The sequence below is a fragment of the Amblyomma maculatum genome, chromosome 2, assembly GCF_055883805.1.
Source record: "Amblyomma maculatum isolate TAMU_Amacu chromosome 2, ASM5588380v1, whole genome shotgun sequence".
NCBI lineage: Eukaryota > Metazoa > Arthropoda > Arachnida > Ixodida > Ixodidae > Amblyomma > Amblyomma maculatum.
In genome coordinates, this window is record NC_139345.1 from 10,326,563 (window position 1) to 10,347,618 (window position 21,056).

The 21,056-nt window shown below is 40.6% G+C and overlaps 1 protein-coding gene across 1 annotated transcript in view; it reads left to right on the top strand.

The window, feature by feature from the left end:
* Window positions 1–21,056, top strand: part of LOC146197921 (integrin alpha-9-like) — a 70,879-nt gene that overhangs the window by 37,064 nt on the left and 12,759 nt on the right. The window contains exons 4-21 of the mRNA XM_084593198.1: window positions 443–566; window positions 1,140–1,228; window positions 3,490–3,535; window positions 4,093–4,200; window positions 4,317–4,408; window positions 4,993–5,064; window positions 5,189–5,335; window positions 11,573–11,678; window positions 13,257–13,348; window positions 13,467–13,557; window positions 13,727–13,772; window positions 13,939–14,096; window positions 14,651–14,805; window positions 16,535–16,678; window positions 18,571–18,650; window positions 19,345–19,552; window positions 19,866–20,020; window positions 20,153–20,222. Of these exons, the coding sequence (XP_084449324.1) occupies window positions 443–566; window positions 1,140–1,228; window positions 3,490–3,535; window positions 4,093–4,200; window positions 4,317–4,408; window positions 4,993–5,064; window positions 5,189–5,335; window positions 11,573–11,678; window positions 13,257–13,348; window positions 13,467–13,557; window positions 13,727–13,772; window positions 13,939–14,096; window positions 14,651–14,805; window positions 16,535–16,678; window positions 18,571–18,650; window positions 19,345–19,552; window positions 19,866–20,020; window positions 20,153–20,222 (1,983 nt within the window). The remainder of the gene's footprint in view (window positions 1–442; window positions 567–1,139; window positions 1,229–3,489; window positions 3,536–4,092; window positions 4,201–4,316; window positions 4,409–4,992; window positions 5,065–5,188; window positions 5,336–11,572; window positions 11,679–13,256; window positions 13,349–13,466; window positions 13,558–13,726; window positions 13,773–13,938; window positions 14,097–14,650; window positions 14,806–16,534; window positions 16,679–18,570; window positions 18,651–19,344; window positions 19,553–19,865; window positions 20,021–20,152; window positions 20,223–21,056) is intronic.

Sequence of the window (21,056 nt, forward strand, 5' to 3'; positions counted from 1 at the left end):
CATCCTGTTTATTTTGAGGTAAAATACAAGTGGTCAAATTTATATGTATGCACAGTAAAGCATGGCACAGCATGGCTTTGCCATGCTTTCCCACACAAGTCCATGTGCCCACTGAGTTCTGTGCTGTGTGAGTAATAATCTAACTTGCTTTGTGCGTGCAATTGTCACTGGGTCTTAACAATGACTTAGGTACATTTGACTATACTTCACAGATTGTAGCCTTAGCAGCCTACGTCTGTGTACTGTTAACGGTTGCATGCTCATCATGTCATAAAGAAAAAGATTCCAGTTATGTTTTTTTGTATTGTGTGCTGTTATTTTGCCATATTTCCTGACTTGCTTCAGGAATGTTACTTTTTAGTTTTAATCTACTTTTATTTTTTTTTTTTTTCGCACAAAAAACTGGATTTTCATTGCTACAATAGTAGTTATACTTTTCTAGGTATGTGCACCAAAGTGGAAGAACCAGAGGTTTAAAAATACGATGTACATGCTCAATGGAATCTGCTATGTCCTCAACCATGATCTGAACACTGCTGATGCACTGCGCCCACTTATACGGAGGGGTAAGTGGTATTGATATTTTATCTTTTCTCTTGGCTGAGAAGATGGCTGCATGATGTTCTGTCAGGATGCATAAGAAGCTAGGAACAGGGAGAAATGCAGGAGGTTGACATAACACATTCATTTGAAAACTCTGAATCCTTTCCTGTACCTACAAACCTTTGCATTGAGGGTGCTGCCGTATTGCTCACCGGACTGTCGGGTGCACCTCATGCTAGCATGGTGAAAGATGCTGCAAAACCGGTTTCTGACATTCAGAGAGGAGGAATTTCAACAAATGCTTCACCTGATGCACAGTCTATATGTGGCCCAAGCATAGCGGCACATGAAGCTAACTTTGGTGTGCAACTAAGCAAATTAATGAAATGCATTTTGACACGTGAGCCTAAATATCACATTAAATATTGTATGGAACAGTTTTTCAAAAGTTATACATTGTCTTTCTGCAAAATTCTTCCAAGCTATACATAGTTTAAAGTGCGAAGACTGCCTATAAAGTTCACTTTATTCCCTCCTGTGCTTATAGCATTTATTCATTCACTCCACATTAAGACTGCTTGAATTTGTCTTTGCAGTTTTCCAAGTTGTGCCGCCACATTCTCTGCAGCCACAAAGCTATAACTATGCGGTGGGCGAGTTTGGTTTCTCAGCATGCATCTCTGATGTAAGTACAAACCAGAGTACAGCAATGATGGGCGCAAAAATAAAATGCTCGCCTGGTCATATTAGCATGTCTCAAGTACAAAGCTGACCCAGTTTATGACGAACACTGTCTTAGCTTTTGGTATAATTGAGGATGCCCAAACTGTAACAATGCACGTGAAAGCTGTGGTGCCAGGTCCCAGGCAGAAATGAATGTTCGTGGGCAAGGCACCACAGACGGACAAGTACACATGCATAACAAACTTGTGTATCATTAGCCGAGGCATGCATCACAGTCTTCCTTGTGGTCGAACATGATAGAAAAGAAATTAAAACTGGCTTTAAGAATAAAAAAGTGCATTAACTGTCTCACTTCTAGGTGGACAGCCGAACTGTGCCTTGAGATAAGGGGGATGGTGGGAACGAAAGAAGAAAGAGAGAAAGAGGGGTCATGGTGGAGAGCTAGGGAATAATTTCTATCATGTGGGGATCTTTATTGTACTGATATCACTCAACACACAGGTGCTTTTCGTGTTTCCCCTCCGACAAAATACAGCCGCCGCAGTTGGGTTTGAACCCGGGCTCTCCAACTTTCTAGTCAAGCACCCTATGACCACTTAGCATTGAAACTGCTTCCACTTTTGGCACAAAAACAGCAAGAAGGATGCGGCTTTGCATGATACAAAGAATGAATGACAATGTGAACAAATCCATGCAAGCACAGTATCATCTCCGCTATCGAGAGTTTAGAGAAAGAGGCATATCAATTAATGCCAGAGAGGGAAAGTTTAGGTCACTGCATGTGACGGTTGGCTATCGCAGAAGGAAAATTGAAATAGCCTGTAAGATCTGGCCGGTGGCATGAGCTAGGCTCCTACACGGAGATCCTGTCCGAGCAGGTGACGAGTTTCTCGTTTCTTGATATTACCGGAGTCCTCCAGAGCTATTTGAATGACTTTTAAAAAGAAAGTTGGTGTCACGATCTATGTGCGTCTCTTAAGAGCACTTCATTTATTGTAAGAATGCAATAGAGTAAAGGTTTCATATTTGGTTTAGCTTGCTGAGAGCGTGGATTCTGTCTTGGGATCGGTTACTGCACCACAATTTCTCCTCTGTGCACAAATTAAATTACTCCAATACTGTGTTTTTCTCTTCTTCAATCAATTTAATGCAAGCATTAGGCTGGTTTGGAAACTTTTACAGCATTGATTCAAGGTTTGCCTTGAGAGGAATTGTAATGTTGTGGCTAAACCCCACATTAGTTATGCTCAGCGTATCAAATGCGAAACCTCGTCTTCATGGAATTGCTGTTCCTCTCCATGGTGGATGAATTCCAGAGTTTCCAGCTTTTGCTGTAGGTACTAAGGAATTCTATGCCTGTAAGGGCCATATTGTGGTGACCATAGCTATGTACTTGACTTGGGTAGGGGGAGTAGTGCAGTCTCCCTCTCTCAGGGATAGCTGGTGTGTGTGTAAGTGGTGGGGGTTGGCGGAAGGGGGCTGTAAGTTCTGTTACATATGCATTTCTCTGGTTCCCAGAAGACATGAAATCTGATTATTCCAGCAACCGGGTTACCTTGATTATGTGGACATGATGACACCAATGATTCGGACTCAATTTTGGAGTGGTGCCATCGTAAGAATTTTGAGAACCAATTGAAATGCACAAAACCAGTTCAAAGATCGAATTGAACCAACTAGCGAAACTGCTACATTCTACTGAGCCCATTTGAATCCACTTCACTCTCTGATTGGGCCTATTTGGTTCCAGGTGGATCTAATGTGAATTGAACCCATTATTATTTTTTTACTGAGATCTGATCACTTGGCACACTAGGATGTACACTTCGGCATGACCGTCAACCTCCAAGTCACAATTTTCAAGCTATTTGCATTGTTTCGTAGCTGATGCTCTAGTGGAGATGTAAAAATGTGCCAGCCAGTGCCAAAAATTTGCTTGCCACTGATGATCACTCCACCATATCATGAAAACAGCCGACCACAACTCTTTCTTATGGTAATCAGTTATCTTTAATCTGTTTACTACAAGCACTAAGATATAAAAACTGAATTGGTTGTGGCAGTCATGTTCGTTATGAGTGGGCTTGATTGATCTGACAAATTACAAGTAATATTTCTGATGTGTTCGCTGTCTCAATAAACAATCATTCTGTTTGCCTAATGCCCATCTCCCAATTCATGTCTGTTAAAATCTCAGAAAGCTTTACAAAGGTTAGAGAGCATAGTGCAATGTTTACTTAATTTCTGCTTTTGCCTTTGTAGGATAACCAACTTCTTGTGGGCACTCCAGGAACAGTTGACTGGACAGGTAATGTTTTCACATGCCCCACAATGTTTTGCATGTCACTTTCGATTGAGAGAATGTTACTAAGGTATTGTTTTGCTGGCACACTTTGATGCAGTGTAAGGATGTGTTTATTACAGTTTGAAATAACTAGTGTGGTGCAGTTTATTTTGTTTTCACTTGTTTTGTTGATAACCATATTGATGTGACTGGAAACTTTTAAGGGAGGAATGATTTTTTACTGAAGACAAAAATATTGATAGCCTAATATACATAACCATTGCACTGCTATTTTCTTCTTGTAAACTAAAAAAAAAAAAAAAACATCTGTGAGGTGCTTGCATGTCATAAGCACTGTAGGCCTTGCTGTGATGTAGTTCTTTTTTCCCTCCCGCACTGTGTTCATACCAGTTCAAGTGAAATGCAAGTGCCACTAAGGTCTCTAAATTCTTGTAAGGTACATAAGCTAGCATGTGTGCAGCATTGATGTTGGTGATTGCAAATGTCATATATAGTATCATAACTTTACATAACACTGGGTGCTTGTGAAATATTAGTTTTCTTTTTTTCACCATTTACAGGCTCACTGGTTAAATACAGTATACCTGATGAACCTGCTGAAAGTCTGATTCTCAGGTTTCGTGGCCTTTTGGATTCCACCAAAATTCCAAGGATTCAACAGTATATTGGTGAGTGTCTTCATTGGAAATGAGTTGCTTTTGCTGGGTGAGTGAGGCTGAGAATGCTGCAGTGCAGTTCACAAGTAGTACGTCAGGATACTTATGCCACTTTCCTATCGTGTCAGGTTACAGTGTCACATCTGGGCACTTTTTCGAAAGCATGGGACTCTCCTTTGTTGCTGGTGCGCCCAGAGAAACTGAGGACCGCAAGGGAGCTGTGAGTACTTCTCATCATTCATTTAGGATGGTGTACAGCTTGCAAAAATATTTGTACAGTGATGAACAGTACAGTGACGGCACGCTGCGCAGACTATAAACTATTTGTGAAATAGAGAAATTTGCCTTAAATACGAGGTCCAGGAAGAATTCGCACCGTAAACAAATGTTGATAAATGTGAAAAACCATGAAAATTAAACAATTTCCTACAAAACACAGATTCTAAAAACATAAGGAAAATAAGAAAATCACTTTCCTCCCTTCTATAGCATGATTGTTACTAATACATGTAGGCATGTATGTGATGTCAGCTTGACATCCCTAACAAGCATTACCACGCACTATAAACTGATTAGTACAGGGGCGAAACATGTCATGAATATAGATGTTTTAACTGCATATAATTTAAATCAACTGAATTCATGTACCAGAAGTGCATGAGAGAGTACAAGAAATCTGGTCACTTTAAATGCTCTCCACAACATTTGCTTTAATATGATGAAATTTTTGATGGTAGATCTGTGCATTGACTTGTGTTTTATTTCAGTTGCCAAATTACATGTAGTTTGACCTTCTAATTTTAGGTGTATTTCTTCAGCCAGGAAAAACCTGATTCAAGCAATCTTAGGGTGCGAATGAAGAAAGAAGGTGAACAGGTCAGTCTTGATCATTATACAATCGTGTGGTGACAGTGTGACCATTTTTGCAATGTCGATGAATGTCTTCTAGTTAGTATATGATGCATGAAGGACTTGCAAAATTGGGTATTTTTATTTTCAGATGGGCTCATACTTTGGTGCAACTGTTCTGGCTCTGGACCTGAACAATGACGGCTACTCAGATTTAATTGTTGGTGCTCCTTTCTACTCTGTTCGGGGAACTACTGGTGACGAGGGAAAGGCCTACGTCTACCTCAGTAATGGAGCTGTAAGTAATTCTTAAGGCTTCCAGATGAATCCTTTGTTCATTCTACACCAACAGGAGTGGTAAACTTTTCTCGTTATGCTATCAGCATGCTACAAAAGTTATGTTAAACTACTGTATAAGTGACATTCACTATGACTAAAACACCATTGTTTTTCAAGTCGAAAGTATCAGGCGGGAACGCAAATACTGCACACCAATGAAACACAATCTTGTTCCTTTCTACAACTAGCTACATTCAGGGGCTAGCATGACTCATGTACTACATACTTGAGACATTCTCAATTAAAGATTAAAACTGTGCAAGGAGAGTACATTTATGAACCAATTGTGCACTGCTGTATCACACTACAGTCAAGGAATAAAGCAAAGCTGAGTTCATGTTTGTGGTAATTGACAAAACTATGGCATATGACATGACTTTAGTGGTGCTACCTACCACGGTAGTTCGGCAGTTAGGGTACTCAGCTGCTTGTACTGAGGATAGCTTACACACGATGAAAAAAATTAACCATTTATGACGTACATTATTTAACACTATGGAACGTTACCAAATGCTTAACTAACTGCAGAAAACAGATGTTGAAATATTTATTACCGACAGTTTTAAACCAGATCTTCATGGAGAAAAGAAACGCGGACAGAATAAGAATCTCATTAAATTAATTGTGCGCTGTTTGAATCCTAATGTAGTCTTGTCTTTTTTTCTCATCTATGCCGTTTTTTTTTTATTTGCTCTTGAATGTGAAGTAGCTTACCCAACACGTGTCTGTTCATATGTATACCGCCTTCATTGCACGCTGTTGTGCTGCTCTTTGTGCAAGGAGGCCAGGGCGCTTCAAGCTGTTTTTACAGCTTTTTCCTGACATCCTAGCAACAACCTTTCGTTTCGAAATAAATTTCAATTTCAACGTAAACTTGAGAAAGTTGAAGATTGGACGACCACCACGGTGGTTCAATCGGCAGAGAACCGGACACGAAATTCAGAGATCATGGGTTCTGATCCCACCAGCGGCTTGTGGTTGTTTTTTCTTCTGCTTTCTAATTGTTTATTTTCATGATTACGTTAATATTTTACATTGATCAACTCAAGTAAAATTCCTTATGCTTTTCTTGGTGTAAAAAGCTGTTGGCTCCATTTGCGTGTATCACATAACAAGTATCATAGTTTCCTTACAGTTGGTGATGAACAATCTAAGACTTTCATACTGTACATTCAAAGCATGCTTTAAACATGAAACTGAAGCAGCATTAAAATAAAAAAAAAGTTATTATACTCCTGATGGAAATCTGCCAATGGTCCTTAAAGTGTAGTGGCGCTTTAATTGGACTTGGTTGCCTGAGCTACCAGAAAAACCTGACCTGAATGAAACTTAGCCAGTTATTTACTCCATGGTTGCGAAAGATTTTATGTTTCTGTTCGAGGGACACTGAGGGGACAAATAGAGGTTGGCCAGTATTTATAGATGACTAGTTCCCGATGACAAAGGCACTGCTTTTACTGAAAAGTGAACTTCCAGAATATAAAAAAAAGCTGAAAAATGAAATACAGCTGTCACCATATCACTAGCTGACTTCGCAAGTTAATGGCGTTAACAGTTGGTTAAGGTATACTTCCATTCACTTCAAAGTTGTGACCATGCATCCTTTCTGTTATAGATGTTGCAAGTTTGATTCGAGTATAAAGTTTGAAAGCATTTTTTTCAGGACGCTGTTATAAAAAAAAAAAAAAAGTCAGCATAGCTAAAAAATCACAGGACTGATTTTTTACCATTAGCAAAAATTAGGATTGAGTTCTCAGCCTCACACACCTTAGGACACGGCTCTTTGTGGCCGAAAATCGGTTTGAAAATCGGATTTTCTTTATTTTCGCGGTTCTGAGACATTTCCGCAGCTGCCTGCAATTTATTTATTTTTTTTTTTTTTGGTTGAAAAATACTGCCTATTTCGCACGTTGCAGCGTTGCAAAGTTGCAAATCTGAACGCTTGGCTCTTTAAACTGAGGTCAAATTGCGCTGAGTTTTTGTCGGCCGCAGATCAAGAAATCCGCGCTCGACTGGCATCATTTTGGTCTCGTTCGAAACAAAAGATTGTGATTCAGGCTATTTCCATGTCACGATTGGCGTCCATGAACGAACCTCAAAAGCGGGAAACAAAGAAACATAATTGCGCAAAACTCGCGCTACTATTGGGCTCCGAAAGCATATGTGACCTAAATGACCACTTTTGGTTGGCTGCCGGCATCGACCGCTTGTGTCCTGGCGCCATTTTGACAAGGTCGCGCAGTTAGGCCTAGCTGGTTTAGCGAAGTTCCGTCGGCACGACCACGACGTAAAACGCTGAAAATTTAGGTTAGAGCATCATATTGGCCTAAAAAGCGAAGATACGGGATAAGAGGCGCGCCGGTGACGCGACTACGCGGCATCCTGTTATCCGCAATGAGTGAAAAAGCGCCGACGCTCCACGATGGGCTGATAACGGCATAGCCGCGGTAGTGCTCGGCACCGCAGATAGGAGAGCAAACGATTTCTTAGAGGCGATTCCTGCTGTGTACAAGCATCGTAATTCATGATGATGCAAATGAAAAAGTAATACCTAAGGAGTTTTCATGGGCGCGACAGATCAAGCACTCAGAAATGTTAGTGGTGCGGTGGTAGCGGCGGGTCGCGAAACGAAGTTAGCCACCGTAACGAAGGCACGTACGTGCCAACGCTAATAGAATTAAGATCAGTTGCCAAACTCTCCGGGTTCTCCATGCTGCTGAAGCGGCGCGTCAATTTTAACGCGAGATGGTGCTGCCATCAAAACAGGCTCTATCTAGCCGCTGCTTGGCCGCTGTGGAAGCACAATCAAACGCTGCGGGCCCGGCCATTCGGTGTAGCATGTAGCATTCGGGAATGTTAAATTACTTGGTGTCCTAAATGCCGTACTTATCGTTAATTACTCACAGTCACCAATCAAGTCTGAACCGTGTGTGGCGAGCATGCTGCAAAACTTTACTGCAGCAACTCGAGCGATACAGGTGATGCTCAGGCAACGCTACCGTTGTTTTTTTTTTTTTTTTTTTAGGAAAGTTGTTTTGCTCGTTTCTTCCCCGAAGTGGCATATGAGAAACGTGCAATAATGTTAGAGATATGATCATTGCAAGGTTCATCGTCAGTTCGAAGTATGTTTCTGCAGTTTCTGCTCAACCACATGCATGTGCATATGTTTAACAAAAAAAAAAAAATTTACCAGCGGTTTTTCAGCAAAGAGCCGCATTGTCTGTGGTACAGTTTAACGGAATAAGTGAATTTTGCGCATTGCATTCATTTCGTCAATAAGCATGCATGTGACTTTTAGCCGAGCGCCGCGCGCAATCTGTGCCGCGAAAGGAGCGAACTTCTGCTTCTTGAGTTGTCGGTTTCTTTCTTCCAGCAAGAGAAAAGAGCTTACACAGGTGGTTAGACGCCAACAACTTGAGACAATAAAATTTAGTCTTTTTGGGATTCCCAACTGTGGGTTTATCGTTACTGGCCTGCGCCCGCGTCGCAAGTACTCTTTTTTTTTTTGCGACCTTTCACGCAGTGGGTTACATATAGACGCACAAGTAAATGTAATTTTACATTTTATTCACAGCACGTTTTTACACTTTACTGAATGCACAAATTACAGCAGGCGAGACTTTTTCCTTGCATTTTTAACCTGACTACTCACATTGCTCCTCTCGGATAGGAATCGTGTGTAAAAATGCATCCGCATTACCAAATAAAACTTCACCACTTGCACAGTGAACGGTGCAGGCTACAACCTATTCGGGGTAGCTTCCTGCTAAAAAGCAGGTCAACAATCCACCAGCACAGATTTCCAAAAACTTTTTCTGTCTTTGTTTGTCGTTCGACCACTGACTTGATGCCAGTCACCAGTTCAGTCAGGGAGCTTGAAGGGTGCTTGAGCACTCCAGGGACAAATGAGCGCTTTTCAGTTAGGGAAAACCTTCGGTACACATCCTTCAGCGAGGTTCCATTTGCCCCTATCGATTTTTACTTCCTTGCCATTAATGATATGACTGTACGTCTTCAGTATGTCTTCATCGTAGAAATGAAGATCGCATACACGCGATTTGTCAGAAAGTTTCCTGTCAACACGCGGAATCGCGCGGTCCCATGCCGCACGGAGATCCGTGTCACGCGGAGCCGAGAAAAAACGCCTCACTGTGTTGTCAGTGTTGTCGCTCTTGTAACCGCTCGCACAGCCCGGCACGCAGCACGTCGGCATGGTTACTGTAGCCCCTTCAACTTTGCATGCTAGCACAGGTAGCACAAAAACCGATCACTGCAGCAGCCGAGTCGGGAACGCACTGTACTCATGCTGCCCGCACTGCACGTGTTCAACCCACGTTCGGGCCGACGAGAGCCTGGTAGAACTGCAGCGCCACTCAAAGCAGCCAGCGGTGGCGGCGCCGCGAAACAGCTCTCAGTTTGGCAACTGATCTTAGTTCTATTAACGTTGGTACGTGCGGCATGCGGAATCCGAGTTTCAGGGGTAATTATTTCGTAGGAAAACGGTGTATTCACACAAAAAACCAGTCATAACTCAGTTTATCCACTTGCTGCTTAGCCTTGGTAATTCAAAAAATATGCCAAAACATTTTTCACCGATCTCTCAAAATTGAATTTTGGGCACAGTCGCCATTTTGGAGGAGCGATATCTCGGCTTCTGTAGCAACTATTGGTATAATTCCTTTTTTTTTTCTTTCTTTTTCTGCCAGAAAGATGAACTCGTAAGTCGCCAAAATGGGCTTTTTCTTTGGCAAGTTTGACAAGCCATAACTTTCTTCCAAATCATAGAGGGCTCATTTATACTTTATTGCAGTCCTTTGTGAATCTAGATCATTTAGGGATTGAAATGTTCTGCTCAAGACCTAATGTTCACTACCCATGCTTCCTCCAAACAAAAGATCAGTTTTCCTTACTATATTTAAAGCTACCTCCATTAGGTAAAAACAGCTCGCAGTTTTGGAATGAGTACAAGAAATTGCAGAAATGGTACAAATCTGGTGCGAATCCGCTTTTAAATAAATAAAAAAATGATTTTGAAGAGAGTTAATCTCTTTTTTTCTCGTCTCAAAACACCCATACTTGACTTCTTGCTCATTTGCGGAAGTGATATCTCTGCCTTTAATGGAGCTAGAACCATAATTTTGTTGTGGCATGTAACTAAAAGTGCAAAGCACACGACATTATGAACAAATTTTGCAATTTACGTTTCAAAACTTTTTCAGTTTTGCTCTAGATCAAAAAGTAGGGCACCTACATTTGGAACAGTGAACTTTGAACTGCTATAACATCGCTAATATTTATTATATCAAAAAAGTGCTTCAACATTGTATTCCTTATGCTTTGTAGTACCTAGCAAAGTGTCCCATGTGATTTTTTTGTAGTGCGATTATTTTTCATTGTTTCTGCAAATTATGAACAATTAATTTCATTTATCTTTTGAACTAATTGGTGAATTGGAGAAATAGTTAAATATTTAAAATCAGTGCAAGAAACTGAATCAGATGCCAAGTTTTATCAAGTTAGGTCAAAAATTTAAAAATATAGCTTTATGAGACATGTTCCCCCCTTAAGGCAGCAGTATATAGGGGGCTTTGCTGAAATTTTGCCCAAGTTTTGCCATAACATTCTTTCACTTCTTGTACTGAAAACTGTCTCTGACTCCTGTGCTTACGACGTAACCTCTCTTTTTATTACCTTTGTTGCTTCTCAATTCCATAGTACTTGACTGTAAAGCCACTTCATGTCTTGAATGTGTTGTTATTGTTGCAGCCAGTTATCAGTGGGCAGGACCTTGAAATTTTATTATAACCGGTTTTCACTTCACATACCCGCACTTTAGATGATGTTGAAAAAATGCTCATGATACATGGCATTGGTCTGTAAGAATTAGACTTGGTCTGTGCTATTGGCACATAACTGATTTTTCTCTTTCTTTAAACATACTTTTGATTTTCCAGCAATCTTTAGTGACTTCGATTAACCGCTGCATAAAAGGAGTAAAATAAATTTATTTTTGTTTTGCACAATGAAGCACAGAACCAATAAAGAAGTTTCTTTTTTATTACCAAATTATGCTTGTGTTTTTTCTTGAGTAATTACGCAGTAGTTTTAAAGTTTTCAGGCTTATGCTTTAGTACTACTCTGTAAAGCTCAGTCCTAAGTGATTATGGCTGATTGCATTGACTTCACATTGCTACAGAGCCTTTCACTACAACCTGGCCGTATTATGGGCTCTTCAGTGCCTGGAGCGCGGTTTGGAACCACTATAGTTGACATTGGCGACCTCAACCTGGATGGGTACCCAGGTAAGGAAACCTAAGCGCAATGTAACAATGTTATGAAACCATGCATCATGCATGCTGTAGCTTCAGACATGTTATTCTTAATTGCTCTCAGCTTATTTGATCTGAACTGGGTGCATAATTGGGATTGCAGGTTAGAGCAAAATTTAGAATGGTGTTACAAACATGCAACGTAAAGCCAGGGTGAACTTGAGTCTTTATGTACTGCAGCGTGAAATTTCGCCACAGCAGTAAGTAACATGCGGATGGTCTTGCAAGCATGAAAGTGACAGAAACTACAGAAGATCTCGGTTTGCAGACGCCGAATTTAATTTTGCATTTAGCAAGGGTCTTGTTTTTATAAGGGACCCCTGATAATTTCCTATACAGTGTGAATGACTTGCAATTCTGCAATTTTGCATGCACATTACATCATTCTTCTTAACAGTTGCTGTTCATATCACCTCTCCTTTTACCATCACATTAAATATTGCTTGTATATTTCTGTCAGCAATGCCAAGCATTGTGCTCTGATCAATTTTGACTAAATATGAAACTGTGGCAACAAGCTTTTACATTTCTATGGTGGATACGTACGAGGACACCACACCATCCTATGCAATTATCAGGAGCTGTGTCCATATTCACTCTTGGTACCAAAGTTATGAATAAATTGAAGAAATGTCAATAAAAACTTCCAGCTTATGATGCATATCACCTTCAAAAGACAGTATGAAATTTTTATTAGTGCTTCTAAAATCTGGGAAATTGGCGTGTTGCTGCCATTTAGCAACAGTTATCATTCGGTGCACCTTGTGCAGCTAGCCCATGTTCTTCGCTAGAGTTAATCAAGCATCTCAAACCAGCTTGAAGGCCTAGAAAGAGTAAATAATCCTTGACCCAGAAAATATGTTCCTGTTTTTCCCCCACCAACAAATGAGGAACTGACTATGGCCATGGGCTAGCCTTCTTGCATGAAGCCTTCAAAGAAAAGTGTAGCACCAGTATTTTGCTGCTTTATGATGGCCCCCTGTTTGCCTATCCTAACCACTGAGTGCGGGTTAATGTTGGAGCCTATGCCTATTTTCTGGCACTCGTCTTCACTAGGACATTTTCTCCTTCTAGTTTGACATTTGAAGATATATATGTTTTAAAGACTGAGTATTCCTAATGGATAACAGGTCACAGACTCAGTTGAACATTGCTGTCAGCTGCTGCAATAAACTTTTTTTTTGCAATAACAACAAAAATTGGAAAGTAATAGATGAAGTCATATAAACATTGTAGGAGGCTGGATACAGATGCAAAAATCTGTTCTAGGTCTTGAAATTCCCACTTCTGCTAAACTTAGAGGTTATTAAATGCCTTTTGTGTACTGTAATCACAACAATAAGTGAACAAAGGTGCTGAGTTGTGTTCTTCAGCTCTCTGCTAAAAATGGTGTTAGAATGGTCATAGATAACTCAGGAAGTTGCCCTTGCTGGTGTTTATGTTGCAGCTAGAATTGATATGAATAGCATACACCATAACTTTTGTTTCTACTTTCACAATTTGGTGGCGTTAACATGATTCTCTGACCATGTGTGGCATTACTGATTTCAGATGTTGCTATTGGCGCTCCGTATGAGCATGGCTATGGTGCGGTGTACATATATAATGGTGGCAAGGATGGCCTCAAAACTACATTCAGCCAGGTGAGACAATGCATCTTTTCTGTCCTGTAGCTTTTTGTAATCTAAGCATGTCTCCAGCTGCACATTCATGTGGAAAGCAAAGAAAATGGGGCCCTAACTAAAAATTGTTTTTTGTTAGCGTATTGAAGCCAGGGATCAGATCTTGCTACCACGAGGTTTTGGCATCGGCATATCCAAGGCAGTAGACATTGATAACAATCATTATCCAGGTAAGCATCTATTTAACTGTGGATGAAATTTGTTCAGTCTTGTAGGCCTGTCATATGACAAAATGAAAAGTGAACTTTGTGAGTGAGTGCACATCAGCAATTGTTTGTCTCTCAGCACGTGCTGGAAAATATGCACATGTTTAAAAAGTGTCACTCACATCTCTTCCAGACATTGCTATAGGAGCCTATCAGTCGGACCAGGCTTACCTTTTTAGGTATGTTGTTCTTATAGTACTTCTTTGTGATTTAGCAATTTAAAACTGTAGTGACTAATAAATTTTCAAAAGTTATGTAACAGCAGCAGTACGGAGTTACGTTTTCTTCACAACTTCTGTAATGTATCTGTGAATGTGTTAAGTATGCGTGCTTCTGTGTTTTCAGAGCTTCTCCTATTGCTCATGCAAAGGGCTGGATTGAAATTCCAACACAACACATGTCCACCAAAACACCGAACTGCAAGAAAAACAATGTATCGTACTACTGCTTTAAAGTGGATGCTTGCATATTCTTTGATGGAAAGTTCATCCCCAATCAACTAGGTTGGTTATCTTCATCCATCCTTCATTTTAGTTTACTAGCTCAGGTATTGTGTTGATGCAAGTGCCTCTTCCAGCGCTATTTTACCACACAGTATGAAAGGGAATAGTTTTGAATGCAACAAAAAAACCTAGTACTCAAGTATGGTGTAGACAGCACATGAACTAAAAATAAATCTGGTGCAAGAGAAATCTACATAAACAATCGGGCGAATTGGTGGGGGAATAAAAACTGCTTTAGCTTTTGAAAAGTCAAATCTTTTAAGCATTGGAAGTTTTATAAAGCTACTCGCGTCATGGCAGTTATAAATGTGAGAATTGCTGATGTCAGTGAGAATTTCTAGCATAAGTTTTCTATGATGATTGCCGCAAATGGAACTGAGACTGACTTCCTCTTGGTAACTGTATCATTTTTTTGTTATAAACATGTATTGTTTCCATAAATGTGTTAATTTGTTCTTTCGTTTATATTTGTGGCTCTGTGTTGTCAAAATCGACAACTGCTGTCGTAAACTCAGTTGAAGAAACTGAACAGTCATACTGAATTTTATATGCAGCATTTAACTACACCCTGGAAATCGACAGCAAGAAATCAGAATCACATAGAGGTGGCTTTGAGCAACCTAATGGAATAATGGCCACAAGTGTCAGCATGGAGAGAGTCCTTGAGAGAGGTGTGGAAAACTGCTTCTCAGAGATGGCTCTGATTGATGTAAGTGTTCATATAGCCAGTCCTTACTTTTATTCGCATTTGCTATCTTTATCAGCAGACAGTGGGCAAAAAAAAAGGGGGGGGGGGATTTCTTTAAATGAGGGTAAAAATGAATAAACCCGCACTTTTCGACAACCAACGTAGGCAGTATAATCATAGTGAAAGTGCATTCATAGCATGAAAAAACTCACTAAGAACAGCAATAATAAATAATAATGTCATTTACATGGTGTACAGTAGTAGTAAGCTACAAGCGAGCATCTTGTATTATTCTCTTTTTTTGGCTTGTATCGCAATTCACTCATGTACTTGAGGTAATATACCTGCATCATACAATCCGGATACGACACCCACTTTTTCATTGAGGTGTAAAGTAAGGCACCCACGTGCTGGGCGATGTCAGTGCATGTTAAAGAACTCTAAGCGGTCAAAATTTCCGAGCCCTTCACTATGACATCTTTTATAGCCTGAGTTGCTTTGGTATGTGAACATCGTAAACCAACCAAACCCCAACTGCAGCACAATTATTGCAGGTATGCTTTAAAAAACTTTTAAGATGCTGTTCTAATTCACTCCCTAATTTCTGCTTATCATAAATATATTCCTGCTGCAGCTTGATATGTTGGCTATTGATGCTGTGTATGGCAATAGTGTGAGTGTGTCAATGCGAGAGTCATGCGAGGCTGCAGTTCTCATGCCGTTGCATGTGGCTACGGTGACAAAACAGAAAGAACCCAATTAAAAAAGGAGCTTAAATATATTTCGCTGAGTCTAGTTATAAAATCGTTTGAAATCATATTTCAAATGGCTCCATTTTTTTTTTTAGGTTCTAATGGGTATTTTTTGTACTGTTGTAAGAGTACTGTTTTAACAGTTTGAACATAATCGAAAGCATTCAAAGGAAAGCAATCAGGTTCATATGTAATTGGTACAATCGCCATTTCTCACCTTCTTGTGCTGCGTCCACCTTGAATTTAACCCCCTTGTCTGCGTGCCGTCACATTGATTCATTGAAGTTATTGCATAGCATCGTTTGCCATGTAACACCTAATGTGTGCCTTCGTCCCAATATTCCCCGATCAACCAGGAGCCATAATAGCCTTAACCTTAAGCCATACTTCACCTGTATTAATATCTTCAAATACAGTTTTTTCCCCCGGACCATCAAACACTGGAACACAATTCCTGCCACAACGCGGTTTCTTTCATTGCTCACATTGTGTCAGCCATCGATGCCACATGATATTTTTTGTTGTTGTTGTGCTTATTATGCATTGGTTCATTCTCTTTTTTTTTTTCAGTGTTTGTAACATTTATATTCATTATGTGTGTTTACATGCAAATTAAGTTTGTTTTGTCACTTGCTATATGTGTATGTAAGTTTCTTAACCGCACTCCTGCAATAAGCCCCAGATGAGGCTACAGTATGAACAAACAAACAAACAAACAAACAAACAAACAGGAATGGGTTCATCCTTACATCCTTCTGACTATAAAAATGTCACAAAATGCTCTTTCTCTCCTTGTTTACAGAAATATGTTTTTATGTGTAACAGTGTGCTTTATAGTTCACATGAATGATTTTGTGCGTTATTTTATGTCAGTTATTAGGTAATCACAATTATCAGTAATAATTGAGCTTCGCTCTTCGTTTCTTCTTGCTTCTCTTGTTAGCAGCATGTAGTGTTTATTATTATTTTTTTTTAATTTTTACTCCTTCTTTGAGCAGGGCAACGCCACTGACCTTCTGACTCCATTTGAATTCCGTCTGTCATTCCACCTGCCGGATGACCCCAGGAGAACCAAGCGTAACACCTTCTGTGAGACATGCCCTACCTTGGATCCAAGCTCAGTTACAATGGTGACAAATCGAGTAAGTTGGTTGAGTTCTTTGTTCTTAGTTGGGTGCTGCTGGTATTTGTCTGTCCTCACTTAGGAGGTGCTGATATAGCCTTGCACTGTGTAAGGCATAAAATCTACATCTATACATGGCTCTTTGCACTGACAAACCGAAGACTGCAGCCTTCCCACCGCCACCAGCTCATGCTGTATTAGTTCGCGTTGAGCCACTGCTTCAAAATAGTTGTGTGCCATATTTGTCCGCGCTTTGAGTAAAGGATGAAATAGACAAATACGAGCCGGTCTCACATTTCGAGGATCATCGCAGATTTCTGCAAGCATTGTAAGATGCTTAGTACAAATAAGGGCAGGTTGTGGCATGCACTTTTAAGTGCCAATATTGACCCTGGAAACCACAACGTAGCTGTGTGTGGAGTGCACTTCATAATCGTTAAGCTTCTGACATGAATAAATTATGGCTAAAACTTGAAAATAAAGAGCCAATCTTCAACGTGCGAGTGTGCTTGGCCCATACCTGCCATTCAGGTCAAATAAGTTGCAAGCGCTCGTGCCATCTGCCTTGCACAAGACCCACGCTTTTTGTGTGGGGTCGCTCAGTTTCTGTGAATAGTTAACCTGTGAAAAAAAAGATTTTTGTATTGCAGCAGGAGCACAAACATGCACTTTTACAAAATGTGCATCATTTAAAGTAGCCGCAGACAGAACGAGTTTTTTCACGGTTGAGTACTTACTAGTTGACTAGTAGTAAATGGAGATGCTTACTAGTTTCACCTCATAATAAATGGATTTTACATGATGCAGTAGATGGAGTGGGTATCAGCAGCACATCGTTAAACAACCATGCACATGACGGCGATCGGAGGGCTCCATAGTCTCGGTGGGCAGACGTGGGCATTTCGTTGTCATCAAAATGCTGCTGCCGGTAATTTGGTTGACTTTTAACTTGACATAACTTGCAGTCGTTCTTGTCCTGCAACACTCTCTTAAAAGGATACTGGAACTGTTTCTTCAGCTCACCACTTCAAGTAGAAGCATCCATTTGCCTTATAGCGGCATGGTTCACAGGCTTCTTGCAAAATAAACATAATCTGCTCGTGAAATAAACGTGCACCTCCAATGAATTGAAGGTTTTTATTTCTTCCATCACCATGAAGCCAAACGAAGAAGATAAACAAGATAGTTTGTAAAGTCTAATTGCAGTATGTCTGGGAACACAGCGACATCCATCGTTGTGTTTACTCTCGGTCGCAGCGTGTATGAATCCACCGTCACACATGCGCACCTTTCCTTCAGTGGTGTTTCTGTCATCTGTGGAGCAGCCTATGCTACCCCTACGACGCACGTGTGCTCCCTTAATTGAGGCACGGGAGAGCTTTGGACCCCTTCCTCCTTGTGATGTGCAAAGCATGCCAGTATTTGACATATTTTTAATGCAAGAGCATTATTTGTCCCATTACAAGGAGAGCTGGTGGTCGCATTCATTCCTGCTCATGAGGTAGTCATAAGAATCCCAGCAATAGCTACATTAACCATGTGACATGTTTAACCGCTTCACTATCAGAAAAAGCTGGCAGGCATTTTTCTCGAAGCAAGTAGTCTCTTCACTTTTGTTCAGGGGTGTACCTCCTATCGCATGCTTTAAAATAGCAGTTTCAGCCAATACACCCCGAGAGCTCTGTGAAGCACGGCAGTCAATGTGGAATATATGCAAACACATACACCAAGTTGAATACTAGCAGAACAAACCTTAATACATGTCGAAAGCATCACTCAAAAACATTTCACCTGCGGGACTGTGATGCTTTCACATTCATACACGTAAGCAGTCTTGAGTGTCTTTGCCATATTTTTTTGTTCTATTCAAAAATCAGTGCACATAAAATTATGTACTTGTTCTTGTTTCAGACTGCTTTTCAAGTGGCATGTGGTCCTGACAACTTGTGTATTGCCGACTTGGAGCTCAAGGCCTCCATTGAAGGACATGAGTAAGCCGCTTAAACTAATGACATTTGGCTTTGTTATTTAATTGTATCTTGGAAATCTCCGCATTATTGCACTCATCAGTCATAAATATGTATACACATAATTATGATACGGCAGATTAATTGATACACAAAATTATGATATGGCAGATTAATTGATAGCAATTATTTTAACCCAGAAATGTTTATGCTTTTATTATCAGCAATTGTTGAAATCCTGCATCTTGGGTAGTTACGCTTGTAGCTTTATTAGTTGTACAAAATTACTGGCTCTTGCATGTAGGTACAATAAGTAAGCAACCTTTACAGAAAGGCTTCTGTGGTCAAGTTATCATATGGTGTTAAGTCTAAGCTTTGAAGTTATGTAAAGCATATATGGTTGATTTTGTGTACAGGAAAGGCATCATTTGATATTGTTGAAGTGGTTTGTGAATAACGCCCTGAACAATGGCTCGAAAAGTTTACTTGCTTTTTAGAATCTTCTCTAGTTTGCTCGTTTCTCCAAACATCAATTATCGTGTGGGTTTCTACTAATCTTGGGCAGGTCATATAGGAAAGTACAATCCATTTTTCTTTTTCGTCAAAGATGTGGTGTGAGGTGTCTAAAATAACTTGATGGCATTGCTTTAGAAGGGGCATGCACAAGCTCAGGTTGTTTCGTGAACTGTACTCCAAAAAATATATGTTTTCTCAACAGGAACAACTCGCCACTAGTGGTAGGCCGAGACACTTATGTGTCTCTTAACATCAAAGTCAAGAACCTTGAGGACGAGCCTGCCTACCTTGCTCGTGTTGAAATATATCTTCCTGAAAATGTGGACATTATAAATGTTGCTAACTGCGAGACTAAGACCAACTCATCCCTCATGTGTGATGTGGGAAATCCTTTGAACAGCAAAATGGAGGTAAGTAGGACCTCTGTGGATTACCTTTTAATTGGTGCGCTGTTCTTGCATCAAAATGAACAAGCTTAGCTATCCATACCTCAGTGTTGACGCTTTTGTGAATAGCACGCACTTCCTTGCTCGGTTCTTTCGGACTGTTCGATTATTTGGACAATTTTCCAGATCCCGTCGAATCTGAACAATCTATTGGCATCTGTATAAGTTGTTGATCATGCTCTTGGGACTCCTTGATTATAGATATTGATTATGTCGATTGTTAGTGTACGAACAGCAGGGCGTGTTCATATTTAATTAATTTTTTTTTGTATTTCAGGCATCACTAACGGTGAAACTAGGCTTGCTGAAGATCAAGAAGAAACTTGAAATTGAAGTCGTTGCAAAGACAGACAGTGTGGATTCAGACCTGAGCAACAATAGAGTTCTTATTGCCCTGCCGCTCATCTATCATGGTGACATAGCCCTTCAAGGGTTAGTTTCCCTTATTCCTCAAGTGTAGTGGAATGCTTTTATACACAACTGGTTATGTTGAAAATCTTTATTTCTGTTGTAATTCATAATGTGTTTCCTCATGAATTGTTCTGGTTTTATAATGATACGCAGGTCTGCTTCTGTTAGCCAGCTGATTTACAATGAGTCAACTGATATTGTCCCCCTGGTCCACACTTTCACGGTGAGTAAAAAAAAACAACTAAATCTTCAATAACAAAAAAGCCTGCAGTTCAAGTGCTTCAAGTGCAGCATACTGGTCTTGTATGTTTTCAGTTTCAATTTTTATGTTAGGTTTTATTAGCTTTTACCGTAGTTTTATAGTGTCTTTAATTGGCACTGTCATCTGCACCACATGCACAGACAGTGTGCTGTGCCAGCTATCGCAACATTAGAATGCCTGTAGAACCAGATGCTAGCCAAGCTTTCATGAGTGCCTCCACAAAAATAAGAGGCAGTAGTCCACTTCTGGTTCCATTGGTTGTGGTAGCCCGGGTTGCCTCCACTTTGTCGTGGACCGTCGGCCACCGAGCAGGAAGACACATGGCAAGTGGTCGCGTCGAGAGACTTGCACGTGGGTCGGCCCACTGGAACTGGGAGACAACAGGGAACGACTGTGTGTGTGCGCGTGTGTATCTCTCTTTTGTCACCGCCCGACCGCGCTGAAATAAATGGTTGTGAACTCTGTGCTAGTGCGTGTTCAAAACACTCGGTTACGACATGGCAGTAGCGGTGAGAAAGTAGTCTTGTGCCAAGGGAGGACAACTGGTCTGACGCTACGAAAAGTGGCCGTACACCAACCAGGTAGCACGTTAACCCTAACTATGCCATGCTCGACGATGCTGCGCCCCACACTCGCGCAGATGGCAACTCACTGGCTGCCCCTATGTTCAACCTTGTCACTGTCAAGCTGCTCACAAAGTTGAACTTCAGCAGGCTCGAAGACTAGTCAAGATGGGTGAGACGCTGGGAGCGGTATCGCGTCATCTCTGCCTCTCAAGCAAGATGAAGCAACACA